The 14,878-nt window shown below is 34.6% G+C and overlaps 1 protein-coding gene across 18 annotated transcripts; it reads right to left on the reverse strand.

The window, feature by feature from the left end:
- Window positions 1-1,047: 1,047 nt before the first annotated feature.
- On the reverse strand, window positions 1,048-8,567 carry LOC110612012 (protein FAR-RED IMPAIRED RESPONSE 1). 18 transcript variants are annotated; one of them, XM_043955247.1, is made up of 10 exons: window positions 8,350-8,565; window positions 8,069-8,135; window positions 6,511-6,606; window positions 3,805-6,117; window positions 3,658-3,714; window positions 2,374-2,442; window positions 2,198-2,266; window positions 2,035-2,103; window positions 1,647-1,880; window positions 1,048-1,333 (listed from the first exon to the last, which is right to left on the reverse strand). In XM_043955247.1, the coding sequence occupies exons 4-9, from the start codon at window positions 6,073-6,075 to the stop codon at window positions 1,665-1,667; spliced, it is 2,751 nt and encodes a 916-aa protein (XP_043811182.1). In that variant the 5' UTR covers window positions 6,076-6,117; window positions 6,511-6,606; window positions 8,069-8,135; window positions 8,350-8,565; the 3' UTR covers window positions 1,048-1,333; window positions 1,647-1,664. The 18 variants fall into 18 exon arrangements, 15 of the variants coding, with proteins under 15 accessions (XP_043811182.1, XP_043811183.1, XP_043811194.1 ...); XM_043955248.1 differs by having other exon boundaries at window positions 8,313-8,565; XM_043955259.1 differs by lacking the exon at window positions 8,069-8,135 and having other exon boundaries at window positions 1,647-1,742; window positions 1,812-1,880; window positions 8,350-8,564.
- Between the last annotated feature and the right edge of the window lie 6,311 nt (window positions 8,568-14,878).

A 14,878-nucleotide genomic window follows, 5' to 3' on the forward strand; every position in this document is an offset into this window, starting at 1 on the left:
GACTTATGAAAATCCATGAGATAAAGTGTGTGTGAACATGATTGAAGCAAAGGACTAATGGAGCTGGAAAAAAAATCACATGGATTGGTTACAGTACACTTGTAGCCACGTAGCATATTGGACCTGAATTGCACTTAGATCTATTTTATTATTTTTGATATTTTAGTAGACTTAACTTAAGTTAATTAGACTCAATTTAGGAGGCCAAATTTGTGCAGTCCATAAGGAGAAGGAGTTCTCCTAATCCATTTAGGAAAAATATCTTTTTTGCAATTCTTATCAATAAAGGTTTGACTGTTTGATTAATAATCTTTCCTACATTGCAATTAATCAGTTTAGAAGGCTGTAAAAATTTCTCTAAAATGACAGCCAACAATTTAGACTTGTTTCTAAATAATTCTTTTCTTTGATTAATAAAATTTTATTAAGAATTTTATTTAATTTTGTGTTTCATAAAAAATTAATATCTTAATAAAATTAATAATTTTGTGGCTATTCCACTATTGTTTTCTTGTTCGGTTATCATCTTAATTACTTATTTATTATTCAAAAGTATAATAAAATACTTAAAAATAATATGAACATGACTTAATATTATTGGATGTTGAAATTTTAAATTGCATTACCTTCCGCATCACCTATCCCAATAAAACTAATAAATTGAAAACGATTCACTTTATTTAGAATAATTATAAATGTAATTATAATCTTGAATTTATGCAAATGATTATATGTTTTTTCAGCTAAAAAATTAAATTTGTTACGTAATCATTCAACAAAATTAAAAATAATAAATTTTATTTTTCAATTTAAATTTATCTTTAAAATTATTATTAAAATATTAATAAAATCATTTCATACAATAAATTATGAATAAATACAGCTCATATTTTTAAATAATGATAAATAATAATTTTATTTAATTTTTAATAATAGTTTAAAAGTAAATTTAAACAGAAACATAAAAATTTATTTTTTTCCGCTGCTAAATTTGATTTTTTTTTTTTTCAAAAGCTTAAATTTATTATTTAAATTTAAAAAATTATATAACACGTGTCCCTCAACGTCTGCTGATTTTTTTTTCTTCTCTAGATGTGTTACATCATAAACGTATCCTTTGCCGCGTTTGAGTTTCACATGCTACAACATTTATGTACAGGAGAAAATTTTTCAATTTGGAAATTACAAAGTACAAGCAGAAACAGTACAAAAAAATGTATAAAATAACAAACGAAAAGACATATGTAGCCCTAAAAAATGGAAATACTTTCAAGTAAAACCAGCAACCTGTTCACTTCAAGCATCTTCTCCAAATACACAACTACATTTTCACCTGCAAGATAACCAACTATGCTCAGCAAGAATTTTACCAATTACAGATTTTACTTTTGAAAAAGATGAAGAGAAAAAGAAATTCATGCTTGTAAAAAATTATAGCTGTATTTTGTGAACGTAGGAATAATGCACGTTCTCCATAAAAGCAGATGGGAAAAGTATTAACCAGTAAAAGAAAACAGTAGCACCATGAAAAACATCAAAAACATTCCCAAGTTTTGGTTGTCAAAGAAATGAATCTAACTTCTCAAAGTCTTCAAGTACTATGGAACTTCAGTCAGCGGAAGGAGAGAACGTGAGATATAAATCACCTATGATGAACTATGCAGCTAACGAGGGAGGTGTTTGGGTTGCAAATTTTTTGAAGCCATGCCATGCAACTGAGAGGGTCCGATGCTAGATTGGTCCTGGAAAAGGCGAAACATGATGTAACGTAGCAGCAAAGCAATATATATTTCAAGCGACAACATAAATACCATTTCTTGTAGACCATCTTGCGTGTTGAAACAACTGGGAATAGTCTCTGATCTGCAATGTAACTGCCCCTACAAGAATAGAAAGGTCATCACAATGAAGAAGAACATCAGAATCTTCACTATAACTTGCCAGTTCATAGAAAATGGCCCTAAACTAATGCCTGATAAATACATGTTGAAAGCAACATTGCCCCCATCATGAAAAATCAGCAAAATGGCATACCATCCCCTGTGTTCTTTGCTGATTTACGAAATGAGCTTCATGAATAGGTGCTATTGTATTCAATTGTCCCTGTAAGAAGAATTGAAGCAGGATTTAGGTGTTGTATCTGAAGATGCAATAATAACAATATCCACGTATGCTACTTGAATTTCAATAGGATTACCAGCCTTTGCATGCTATGTTCCTTGCTATAATAACCATCACGGGTAGAAGCTATGGAGTTTAACTGTCCCTAGAAGAAAACCATAGTCAAATAAGATGATTCTTTGAAAAGCCTCAGATAATGTAATATGTAAATAATGAGTAATGTCACAGTATGTTGATGATTAAATCACGTACCATTCCCTGCACAATTTGTTGAGGGCCAAAATATCCATCAAGGTTTGGAGCCTTTGAGTTTAGCTGCTCCTGAAATGAACTATTTTAAAATATGAACTTCTAGGAACAATCATCATTCAAATAAGGACATAAAAAAAAGATTGCATAAAAAAAGATTGCAACCATTGTTATTAGACTACATATTACTTTCTTTGCATTCTCTCTTGCATTTCATAAGAATAGTCACAGGACAATGCTTGTAGCGTAGTGTGTCCATAAAACATTAAAAGTGCTCCACTTCAAAAATTCCTTTAAGTTGCAGTAGGATAGTCATTTAATGTTGAAAGAATTTGAATTTGACACACGGGTTATGATATTTATCAATATGTGCATATTATCACTGAATATAGACCAAATTCAGGAATAGAAGTTGCAATTTGTTTGAGTGTGAATTTGAAATATGCATTAGGGTTTCTCCTTGGAGTTTCCTATAATATATATTCTGGGACTTACTATTTTAAAATTAGCAAATTTAGATGTTTTAGAATATGATAATTTAGGGACTAAAGTACAATTAAATTTTAGAGCTCTAGATTTCTAATTCTAATCTAATGTACAATGTCAAGTGTTAAATTTGAGTCACACCTAACTCACCCTAAAAGCTAGCTCAAAGGGAGGAGTGCCTATAACCCATATAAGGGGTACATTACTCATATCCACAACTAATGTGGGATTCAATACACCCCTTCACGAACATAATTTTACTGGTGCGTGACACATTTATGAGAGGCTTTGATACCATGTTAAATTTGAGTCAAGCCTAACCCACTCAAAAAGCTAGCTCAAGGGGGAGGAGTGACTATGACCCATATAAGGATACATTACCCCTTTCCACAACTGATGTGGGATTCAACATCAAGGACTAAAGTCTTTTGAAAAAAAAATCATATTTTTGTAATCAAAGACTAGAAGGTTGACTTATTTACAAATTATGGGGACTAAATTTTCTAACATTTAAATGTAAGAACCAAAGTCTATTTTGAGGCAGGGCTCAAAGTTTTTATTTATTTATTTATTTGTTGTACTTTTGCAATTGTTCTTCCTTGTTGTAAAGCTGATAATTGCAAATAAACATCTAAAATTAGAACTAAGCATGATTTCTTTTTTTCCTTTGTTGAATGCATAAAAGAATCCAAACAAATTCTCAATTTCAATTTCATATTCCCGATCCCAGTACCTTAGCATACAATGTATCATAACCTGCATTTATTAAATGTGAAACAGGAGATATACAAGATAACTAACCAGTTGCTGCCAGCTTTCATGCATCCCAATGCTCGTGACATCTGGCTCTGAGTATACCTAAACAATATACAAAAGGGGCCTAATTATATGCACAACCATGTATGAAATTTCCATGACAAACAAATCTCCAACTTAAACCATGCTCACCTGTTTTTTCCTGGAAATACCATCATTGCTACTTGTCTTGGATACACCAGTGGCACAATTTACTCTGTCATAGTCCTGAGGTCTGTTAGGAGATGTTGAGTTTGGCTCTATTACATTATGAATTGCATTATTCACACTCTCACATTTTCTTAATGCTTCTTCCAGTGCAGAAAAAGCAATACAGTAACTTTCTTGAGATAAAGAACCTTCATCACCCAATTTAAAAGCCCGTCTACATAGATCATTGTACCGTTGAACCCTTGACTCAACCTTACCTGACTGTTCCCCAATGGTTTCTCTACTCTTCGCATCCTTTGTCCAACGTTTCAAAATATATTGAGATGGAATGCTGTGCATACCAGACATTTGCATTACAATCAACACATGTCTACAAAGGAAACCATTGAACTCAAATGAACGGCATGAACAAGAAAAATAAGATGATGTTCCTTTCCACACCACAATGAAATCTTGACTCTCTTCAAAATCTTGAACCTTGAAAGTTTTGGTTTCTCCATCTTCAGCCTCCTTTCTAGGATGACAAGCAACAACTCCCAAAACCTCAACCTGGAATTTCTTAAATATTGTATGTGTGTACAACATTGCCATTTGCTTCCCAAAAGGTGATGGAGATTTTAATCCAGGTTGTTTATGCCAAGTTTCAAAGTCTGCTTTTGCTTCCTCTTCAAATTTCTCTTGAATAATTGTTTTGTAGTGTTCTAAGAACTCTTTCAATGAGGTCTTTCTTTGCAAGTGTTTGTCCAAGAAAGAGCTTATACTATCTGACCTTTGGGTTGTAGACATCCCCGCCAAAAATTTGTCTCTCATGTGCAGTGGCATCCACTTTTGACGATCTTCATACAATGACTGAAACCACACATCATTCCTTAAATTAAAATTCTCAACCATTTTCCACCATCGCTTCTCAAACTGTTCATCTGTCCAAGACTTAAAGATACATTTGTTAAGCTTAGACATGAAATTTTCATGCTGCCTTATCACGTAACTGAGCTTCTCAGGAATCTTACTCAACAAATGCCACAAGCAAAAGCAATGTTGAGAATTAGGAAAGACCTCTGCAATGGCTTGTTCCAGGGATTTGTCTTGATCAGTAAGTATCACCTTTGGAGCAACTCCTCCCACTGCTCTAAGCCATGCCTGCATCAGCCAAACATATGTTGATTTGGTCTCATCAGCAACTAATGCACATCCAAGCAACAGACACTGGAAATGATGGTTTACACCAAAAAAGGGAGCAAATGGAAGTTTGTACTCGCTCTTAAGATATGTGGTGTCAAAGAATATAACATCACCAAAGTAGCCATAATCAAGCCTAGCTTTAGCGTCAACCCAGAGAACATTTCTCAAACACTGTTCTTCATTCAGATCCATTGCATAAAAGAAGTTTGGATTCTCATCCTGCATATACCTAAAATGCTCAAGCATGATCTGAGCATCTCCCTCATCTAAGGCCAAATGACGTTTACTGCCTGACATGTTTGTCAAACTACGCTTCTGATTCTCTTGTTTCTTATATCCACCTGATTGTCTAGACATCGAAACATACACTTTTTTGGTTCTTGCCCTAATAGCATGCAATGCATCAACATTATTATTACCTAGGTCTAAATTCCTATGACCGCGAAAGAAATAAGCCTGGTCTGGGAAAATTTCATGGTTGTGCTCCTTGATGAAACTACGAACAACCCATCTTCCATCATGCTGCCTCCTCTTTACATGCATGCAAGCTTTGCAATCTGTTTTTGACAAAGAACGATTTATTCTACCTCTTTTTCTCTTGACAGGAATGCTTGTTGCGCCAACTGTATCTATAACTGGATGTGGCATTTCAGTCGTACTAGATTCTCGCTTAGTTCCATATCTAGTGCATACAAATTTTGCATCAATAAACTTTCCAGATATCCTTGATCTGCGGCTGGCTTTTATTATGGTGGCAAATCCCACAGACTTGGCATACTCTTTATAGAATGAAAATGCTTCCTCCTTTGATTCAAATTCCATTCCATCATGGGGCTCCAAATCCTTTGCAGCATTCAAGTTTATTCTATCTCCAGCATACGTTTTATGAGTACCATCAAAAGCTCTTCCACTGACGGTTGGTCTCTCCTTATCAGTCCCAGAAATGTTACAGCAATCCACTGCAGCTCTGTTTCTATTGTACGATCCACTACCCCCCATATCAGCATTTGCATTTGGCCTACAGTCTTGCTTGTGATATTCTGCTGAAGGCTGTTGAAGGTCTATACCCATGGAGAATGTATATTTTTTAAACAAGACTTATAGCAAGTGTCCCTGAAAGAAGATCATATATTATGCAACAGTTAAAGATCAAGTTCTTGGTAAAATTATCCCTCAAATGGTTCAGGCTATTATTAGTTTAATTCCTATGTATAACAAGTAAATCAAAAGCATCAAACTGAAAACCAATGGAAACATTATTTATTCAATTCATTAACAAATGAAATGAGAAGAAAAAAAATTCATCACTACATATTATGGAAGGAAATAATCAAGTTACATAATATTAGCACCAAAAGACAACCCTGATAGTAAAAGAACAAATTGACAATTTAAGGCCATATATAGCGTGGTAACCATCCACCCAAGCAAATATACTGAACTATAACAAGCCTGTTATAGAAAAGTAAATTACTGTGGACAAGATGAGATCAAAATTTGACTTACTCTAACTAGTGAGCTGTCCCACAGATCTAAAGACATTTATATGGTGGTGTAAGCATGACTCCGGCATACATAGTCCCATATCCAAACAAGTAATACCTGATGAAGGATGAGTATGAGAAAGGTTTTCACCCAAATTATTGAACTTAGAAATTCGAGAAAATTCCACCTAATCCCCAAAAGTCTACTGAGAAATTATGAAACATTTTTTTATATAATTAAAAAGCTATTCCAAACATAAGCATTTATCCAGTAGATACATAGACTACAACAACATCAAATAAACAAAATAAAATAAAAAGTAAGATGCTTTAGACAAGCTATATGAGTCCCTAATTAGCATGTTGTACGTAGTAGAAATCTTGATGAAGCAAACTTAAATATAAACAAGGACCACAATGGCATTGCTCCAGGTAGTCCTGATGATAAATTTAAATTACAGAAAGATAGCATCAGAATGAGCGATGCCATAGGCAAACAGTAAACAAGTCTAAGCAATCATAAAATAGAATGAATAATACAGCTAAAATGAACTGTCAATGACTATATCTAGTGGCACAAATGTTGCCTCTTAGCATATTTGAAGCAACTGGCTGTTGTAATCAAGCACTTGTTTAAGGACAAAAGGCAAATTCAGGAACATTCCTGAAATTTAACTTTTCAAGAAGCATGCATTGTCACAACTTTCTTATTCCTATCAAAAAATGATACTTTTAAAACCATTGAAATGTCCTAATTTCTTTCAGAGGACTTTTATCTTTTGAATTCTCTGATTAAATTCATGGTTCCTACATTTTTCCACCACCATATATCTCTTTAGTTACAAATTATATTGACTTATAACCCTGCAATCACTAATCTGAATCATGCTCACGAACTTAAATTTGATAACATTTACACTTCCTTTGGAACAATTCATTTTTCAAGAAAAGAATGCAAATGAATTCTCACTAAGCCATACATAATTTCAATTCCTTCTAAATGAAATTTGTTTAAGTTAAAATGAATTAAATTATCTCATTTTAAACATGAGAATTGATAAAAAAAAAATTACTTGAATTGAATTCTTGTAAATTCTTAATTCCAAATAAGAGGTTAAAAACTGATGCAGACATTATGAAATAAATGCTATCAAATATCAATTTTTGAATCATACCAGTTATGGGAATGCTGATCATCTGAATTGGTGCACATGGAATACAGGACAATAATGTGCTTGTTAAGTGACTATTTACTGAATAGAGGGGGAGGGGGGGGGGGGGGGGGGGGGGGAGGGAATCCCAGAAAAATATCCCACCATATAAAATTGGTGAAAATAACAAAAAAGCATGCAATAGAAACATCATATCAAAATTTTCACAAAGCGAAAAAGAAAAAAGAAAAACTCCCTGGACATGAGTGCAGTATCACATTTGCATAAAGTATCAGAAGTAAGCATTGACCACACGCGAAAAGAAAAATTGAAAAGCTTTAAAACAAAATTTTTAAAAAATGGCAAATACCCATTTCCAGCAGTTGTCTATTAGTTAGTAGGTGCATAGAGTTGATAGATGTTACTCACAAGTGAGTGATAAGTTAACTTAAGAACAGACGAACCAAGAGAACAGAGGAAACCAAGTAAACGGAAACTGGAGGGGAAAAAAACAGAAACGCAAATGTGAAAAGTAAAAGAAGAAAAAAATGCACAGAAAATATATATGTTATGAACTACAATTAACTGGAGGTTTACGCAGAGAGAACACAGAAATTAAAAAAAAAAAAAAGAAAAAAAATTTTGTTAAAATTGAAAGTAGAATTGGATTTACTTAGTTTAGAAGACGAGAGAGGAACAGAGGTTATTACATGGACTGATCGTCAGCACCACAATCCTGGGCGAGTAGAGAAGTTTCTGATTTTGCGGGTTTGATTGTTAGGGCAAGAGAAATAGATGCTGTACTCGCATCTCTGATAACGATACTCGCGTACACCTGCTAGGTCTCTTTACAATTCACTCGAACCGGCGGAATCGGGTAAACCGTCCGGGTCAGGCTTGACGCTCTTTTGGGTTTGGCCTAGGATTTAGTCAGGATTGGACCACACTTGCAAATATGTAGAGAACCGATTTGGCGGAGGGCTAATGGTTAAAAATTGTAAATCAATTATGAAGTCTTATGGAATAAAATTTAGGTCCAAATGGTAATTTAATTCGTGTGAATCTTTAACGTATATGAAATAAAAATAAATAAATAAATTCACATATATTTATATACATAAAATTTTGATTTTAAAAAATGTGAAATAGAAGGTTTTTTCAGCTACAGTGGTCGTCATAGTCTGGTTGAGCAAATTTACAGGACATTCAATTTCATTAGATAATAGAAAAGTAATTCACTGATTGAAGTGGGATTTTGACGCAAAGTATTGAAAAAAATAATTCACATTGTATTTATAAATTAAAAAATAATTTAATTAAGTTTTGTTTGATTAATTCAGATGTTTGAAAAAATAAAAGTTGTTAAGATACTTATTATTAAAATTAAAAAGATAGTTTCTTTTCAAAAAATATTAAAAATGAATTTAAAAGATATATATATATATATATATATATATATATTTTAGAGTGTCGAGATGATTTGAATAAGTTTAAAATGCTTTGGATGGCATAAATGTACTTGACGAGCTGGTCCAAGCATCGAGTCACCATGACCTTGGCTGAACGGTGGAAGATCTTAAGCACAACGACCTTGGCTGGTCAAAGGAAGACCTCAACTGGTCTTGGAAGACCTCGAGCAAGAAAACCTCACTTGGTGGAAAACTTTAAGCAAAGATGACTTCAGCTAGTCGAGGCAAGCCTTCAAGCAAGGTGACCTCTACAAGCCAGACCTCGAGGAGAATGTCTTGACAGTTCCGTGGAAATTAGTCCCGTTTCAATCGAATTCAATGCAATGAAAAAAATACAAAAATAAAATTTTTCATCAATATTAATTACATTTAAATAAAAAAAATAATATTAAAAAAAAATAAATATTTTTTATTTTTTCAGCAAAAACACGAAATAATTCATTTTTTATTGTATTGTCGTAAACCACAAACTATTCAAGTATTTGATCTATAACGATGTCTATATAAAATGACAATTGAAAAACTATAGAATTGATCTAAGAGTTTGAGAATGGGAGAGTTTTTGAATGCTAGTTTTCTACCTTTCCTACAAGTTCTGAAGGTTTTCAAAATATTCATGCTAGGAGGCACAGACCTTCATAGGATGTTGATCTATAACGATGTGCATATAAAATAACAATTGAAAAACTATAGAATTGATCTAAGAGTTTGAGAAGGGGAGAGTTTTTGATTGCTAGCTCTCTACCTTTCCTACAAATTCTGAAGGTTTTCAAAAAATTCCTACTAGGAGGCACATACCTTCATAAGATGTCCTTTTTATATTAAAATCCTAAAGTTTTAGTATAATAATATTTATTTATTTATTTAACTAATTAAATAAATAAATTACAATTATGGTCTTAAACTTTAATAAATAGGTCATATAAATTTTTAATAATTTTAATTAAGTCACTACTTAATTAATTAGATCAAAATTGTAATTTTTTTAATAATTACAATTTTATTCCAATATCAATTTATATGCAGTCAAGTTCTATTTGATCTAACTTCTCATTTTATTTTCTCATGTAATTCTTTATTTATAACCCATTAAATTTTAAATATATTGACAGCAAATATAATTAAATAATTAATTAATCTGAAGGTCGAGAACATTGTCTAGCAACATGTCAAGACTATCCAAATATTCAGAATGTCAAAAGTAGTTTGACTTAACCTTTCAATGCATGGTTTCTCACCGTAATTTCCTTCATCACATATATCTCGATCTAACATTTAATATATGGAACGTGTGTGCAATGTTAAATCATATTAATTTTCATCTATTAGTCATTGACTGATTGAGTGAAATTCCAAATCTCATTTACTAACTTTCCTTCATCACAGACATTTCCTAATTTAACCTACAGTGATGAATCATATCTCAATTACATAAATAACTTCATAAAGTTCCTAATAAATCCAATTTAACCCCATTTGTTACTCATAAATCAAGTAACATATACGATGAATCAAAATATAAAAGTCTCTATATAAGATCATTTATTGATTTCAAGTCAAATGATCACTTATACAACAATTACTTGAGTAATGCATAGACACGTGTTATTTTCTATATGAATTTCTTAGGCGGGTTAGTTCAGTGCACCTATTTATAAAATAAGCATTTACATATTAGTTCTAGATATCTCACATATCTCAACTTATGAGATAAGTTGGTTCCTTGAAAAGGAAAAAAATATAATATGTATTAGTCTCAACAGTTCTAATCATTGTCCAATCATAATAAGAACATTGGCCAAGAACATTTGAAAAGATTACTTAAATACAATAGGAATCTCATAATTATAACCACATTATAATTTTCTTTGTACAGTAATTTAATCTCATAGATTTTATCTTTATTCGAGATTGAATTAAATTAATACTAAAAATAAATAACAACCTTTATAAAATATATTTAAATACTTAAAATACATAAAAAAATAATATTCAAACTACAATCAACAGATTGGTTGTAGGGCCTATTACTAACAATCTCACACTTGCACTAAAGTCATTCACCCATATGACTTATCACATAAGTATAAATGCGGTAATTATGTTTCTATGCATAGTAAGAGAATCTTTAAGATTCTAATTAGTGGAACTCGCTTTATCTCCACAACTTTCCTTTCAATGACCTTTTTAATCATTTAAAATCACCTAAGTACATACTTGAATCTTTAATAAGACCTAAGTTCATTTGCTTATGCAATGGCTCCATTGTTATCACAGTGCAATGTAACTGGATCAACAATGCTAGGAACCACATAAAGTTCAGAAATGAACTTCCTAATCCAAAACTGTCTCCTTTGCTACCTAGTACACAGAAGTGTACTTGGCTTTTGTTATAGAATCTACAATGATCTCTAGTTTGAAAACTTTCCAACTCACTGCTCCACCATTTAGAGTAAAATTGTAACTGGATTGAGATTTGTTACCATCAAAATCTAATTGAAAATTTGCATCCGAAAATCCATGAACTTTGAGTTCATCAGTCCCTTCAAGTGACATAGTCAGGAATCCTTTCTTGAATTCCTCCATACTAAATTGTTTTAGCACTTTGATAATGTAAATGGATTGGGATAATGCTAGCAACCTTTTAGATCTACCTCAATAGATCTTAGTGGCTTCTCCCAAATCCTTCATAAAAAAATTCTTAGACAACTAAATCTTTACAAATTATAGTAATAAAATATTATTTTCTATTATTAATATGTCATTTAAATATAAAATAATTCCACTCCCACTAACCTTCTTATATACATAAGGTTCATCTATATTTTTGATAAAATTAAACCTTTTTTACTGTTTCGTCAAAACGGATTGTAATACCCGGCTAGACTCCGGTGTCGGAATTCCAACCTTCCGATGGAATCTCTGCTGAAATCCGGAATCTCGGATACCGGAACCTCTGGAAGGGTAAAATATGTTTTTACAAAATGTTTTTCATGGTTTTAATACTAAGTTTTTGAGTTAAAGTTTTAAAAATGAAAAGAAAAATGTTTTGAGGGATAAGCCCAGGTTCGGCCGCCGAACATGGTGCTGCTGCGGAAACTCTTTCGGTCCCCGAAGGTGGTCTGGCCAGCCACCTATAAGAGGCCCCCCAGTCCAAAAACGGGCAATCTTTTCTCTCCATTTTCGGACAAAGGTGAGTTCACGCCCTCCTTTTGATGATTTTATGATTTTCTTTCAAATCCTTCAATGTTTTTACGAGTTTTAATTTCATCTTGTCTTGAAGTTTTTAAGCTTAAATCAAAGTTTGGAAGCTTTGGAGACCGTTTGACTCATCTCCACGTTGGGGTTGCTGTCATTCCTTGATCTCCTAGAGGTAAGCCTAGATCCTTGCCTCTCTTATGTTTTTAATTAAGTTTTATGAAGGATTAAGGGGTAGAGATACATGTGATGGTTGGATCTAGAGCAATAGGGTTTTTGTTCAGTGTATGCTTATGTGATGTTTTTGTTGTTGTTGTTGGGGGTTAAGTTAGTTTTTATGCCCCTATTGCATGTTGGAGTGAGTATGCATGATGTAGGAAGTTAGGTATGAGGATTTGAGAGTTTCGGGGCTGAAATGCATGAGTCGGAATCGGGTTCTGCCATTCTGGAGAACCTAGGTTCGGCCGCCGAAGCAAGGTTCGGCCGCCGAACCTGCATGGGAGGCAGCCTTTATGGCCGCCTAACATGCCCCCGAAAGCATGCACTTTCAGATTTGGAAGGGAGTTTCGGCCGCCGAACCCGCCCCCGAAAGTCCCTGACTTTGGGATCTGTGGTGAGTTTCGGCCGCCGAACCTGCCCCCGAAGGACCCCGACTTTCGAATCTGTAGAGGACCTTCGACCGCCGAAGGTGCCACTGAAAGTCCCCTGCCCAGCCTTCTTTTGCTTGTTTCTTATGCATGTTTTATGATGTTTTAAGGGGTTTTTGGAGAGTTGTTTAGAGTCTTGATAGAGTTATGTTGGTCCCTCATTTGAGTCCACCTGTGTAGGATCGAACTTGAGAGACCGTAGAGACCAGCAGTGAGGTAACTGCTCCAGTGTTAGTAAAGATTCAGCCAAAGGTGAGTAGAACTAAACTAATCTACTGTTTTAAGTAATCAAACTTTTGAGCATGTTCATGCATCACGATTACCATGTTTATAGGATGTTTGCATTAGAATTCACGAATATTATGCATTGCATAATTTTACTATTAGTGTGGATGGATAGTGGATGACCCACTAGCCCTCAATAGGTTATGATATGATACGGATACGGAAGTCCAGGGCTTACCCATTCTACGCACCTGGCACGATGTAAGGGAAAGACCAGGGCTTATGTTATGTTTAAGAGGAAGTCCTGAGGAGCTCCATCGAGGGCCGGGCATTATTTGGATATGTAGAGGGTTACTGGTGATGAGTCCATCCTTGATGTGAATTGTTTGTATTGTGATGCATTTCATGAGAGCATATGTTTATTAAATTATTTTTATGGTTCTGCTCACTAGGCTCTCGTAACTTACCCCTTTGCCCTAACCCCCAGGTTTGCAGGATCAGAGTTAGAGCGGGGAAGTCACCAAGGTTGATGGTATATGTTATGTAATAGAATAGTAGTTATAATACCCGGCTACAGTCCGGCATCAAAATTCTACTTTCCGGTGGAATGTAGGATGTCGGAATCCGCTAGAAGGGTACGAATTATGTTTTTCTAAAATATTTTAATTTGTCTTATAGTTTTAAAGTGAAAAAGCAATGAATTTTTGAAAGAAAAGGACCAAGGAAGAAATGCCAGGTTCGACCGCCGAAAGTGAGGTTCGGCCGCCGAATATGCATGAGTTTGGAATCATGCTTAGGCCGCCGAAGGTGGTCTGGCCAGCCACCTATAAAGGGCCCTCAGGCAGTGAAGGGATAAGAATCAGAGGTGAGACCATGTCTTTCTTGGGTATTCTACATGTTTTCATCAAATCTTGCAAAGTTTTGATAAGTTTTAATGTTGTTTTGAAGCTTTTGAGCTAAAAACCCAAGTTTTGAAGTTTGGAGACTTTGGGAGAGAGTTGCTCCATATCTCCACGTTTGGATCATTCATCTTCTTGTTTTCAAGAGGTAAAGCAACATATTCGTGAATTCTAATGTAACAGCCCGGCCTTCCTCTGGGTCCGGCACTGTTACCGCTCACGGCCCAGGGCTATCCCTCGCCTGGCCTCTTTGCCACCTCGGGCTTTCCACTGGCGTCGTGAGCAGCTCTTAACATCCCCTCACCCTCACGGGATCCGGGCAGGATTTGTCCCCTTGGGTCACGGGATTGGAACCCTTTCTTCCCAAGTGGATTTGGCCCAAATTTCCCTTTGGAAATTAGGTCGCCTCCCCCACTGCTCGAACCCTTGACCTCCCGCTTTAAGGGAATAGTCTGGTGAGAGTGAGTACCAATTGTTCCAATGATAACGGGCACCACTCTACTGGTAATCTCTACTAACTCTGGTCCTGCAAGAGCCTTCTCTCCTACTTCCTCCCAGCAAACAGGTGAGCTACACTTCCTTCCATACAACGCTTCATAAGGAGCCATCCCTATGCTAGCATGATGGCTGTTATTGTAGGTAAACTCCACCAAAGGTAGATGCTGCCTCCAAGAACCGCTAAAATCTAACACACACATTCTGAGCATATCCTCTATGGTCTGGATGGTCCTCTCTGACTGTCCATCAGTCTGTGGATGGAAAGCAGTGCTGAAATCCAACCTCGTGCCCATAGCACTCTGC

This window comes from Manihot esculenta, chromosome 3 (assembly GCF_001659605.2).
Source record: "Manihot esculenta cultivar AM560-2 chromosome 3, M.esculenta_v8, whole genome shotgun sequence".
NCBI classification, from domain to species: Eukaryota; Viridiplantae; Streptophyta; class Magnoliopsida; order Malpighiales; family Euphorbiaceae; genus Manihot; species Manihot esculenta.

Coding starts and splice junctions, on each gene's coding strand:
- LOC110612012 (XM_043955255.1), bottom strand. CDS start 6,075: ATGGGTATAGACCTTCAACAGCCTTCAGCAGAATATCACAAGCAAGAC. Junction 2,443..3,657: donor ATGAAAGCTGGCAGCAACTG/GTTAGTTATCTT, acceptor AGTTCATTTCAG/GAGCAGCTAAACTCAAAGGC. Junction 1,881..2,034: donor AGCAAAGAACACAGGGGATG/GTATGCCATTTT, acceptor CTATTCTTGTAG/GGGCAGTTACATTGCAGATC.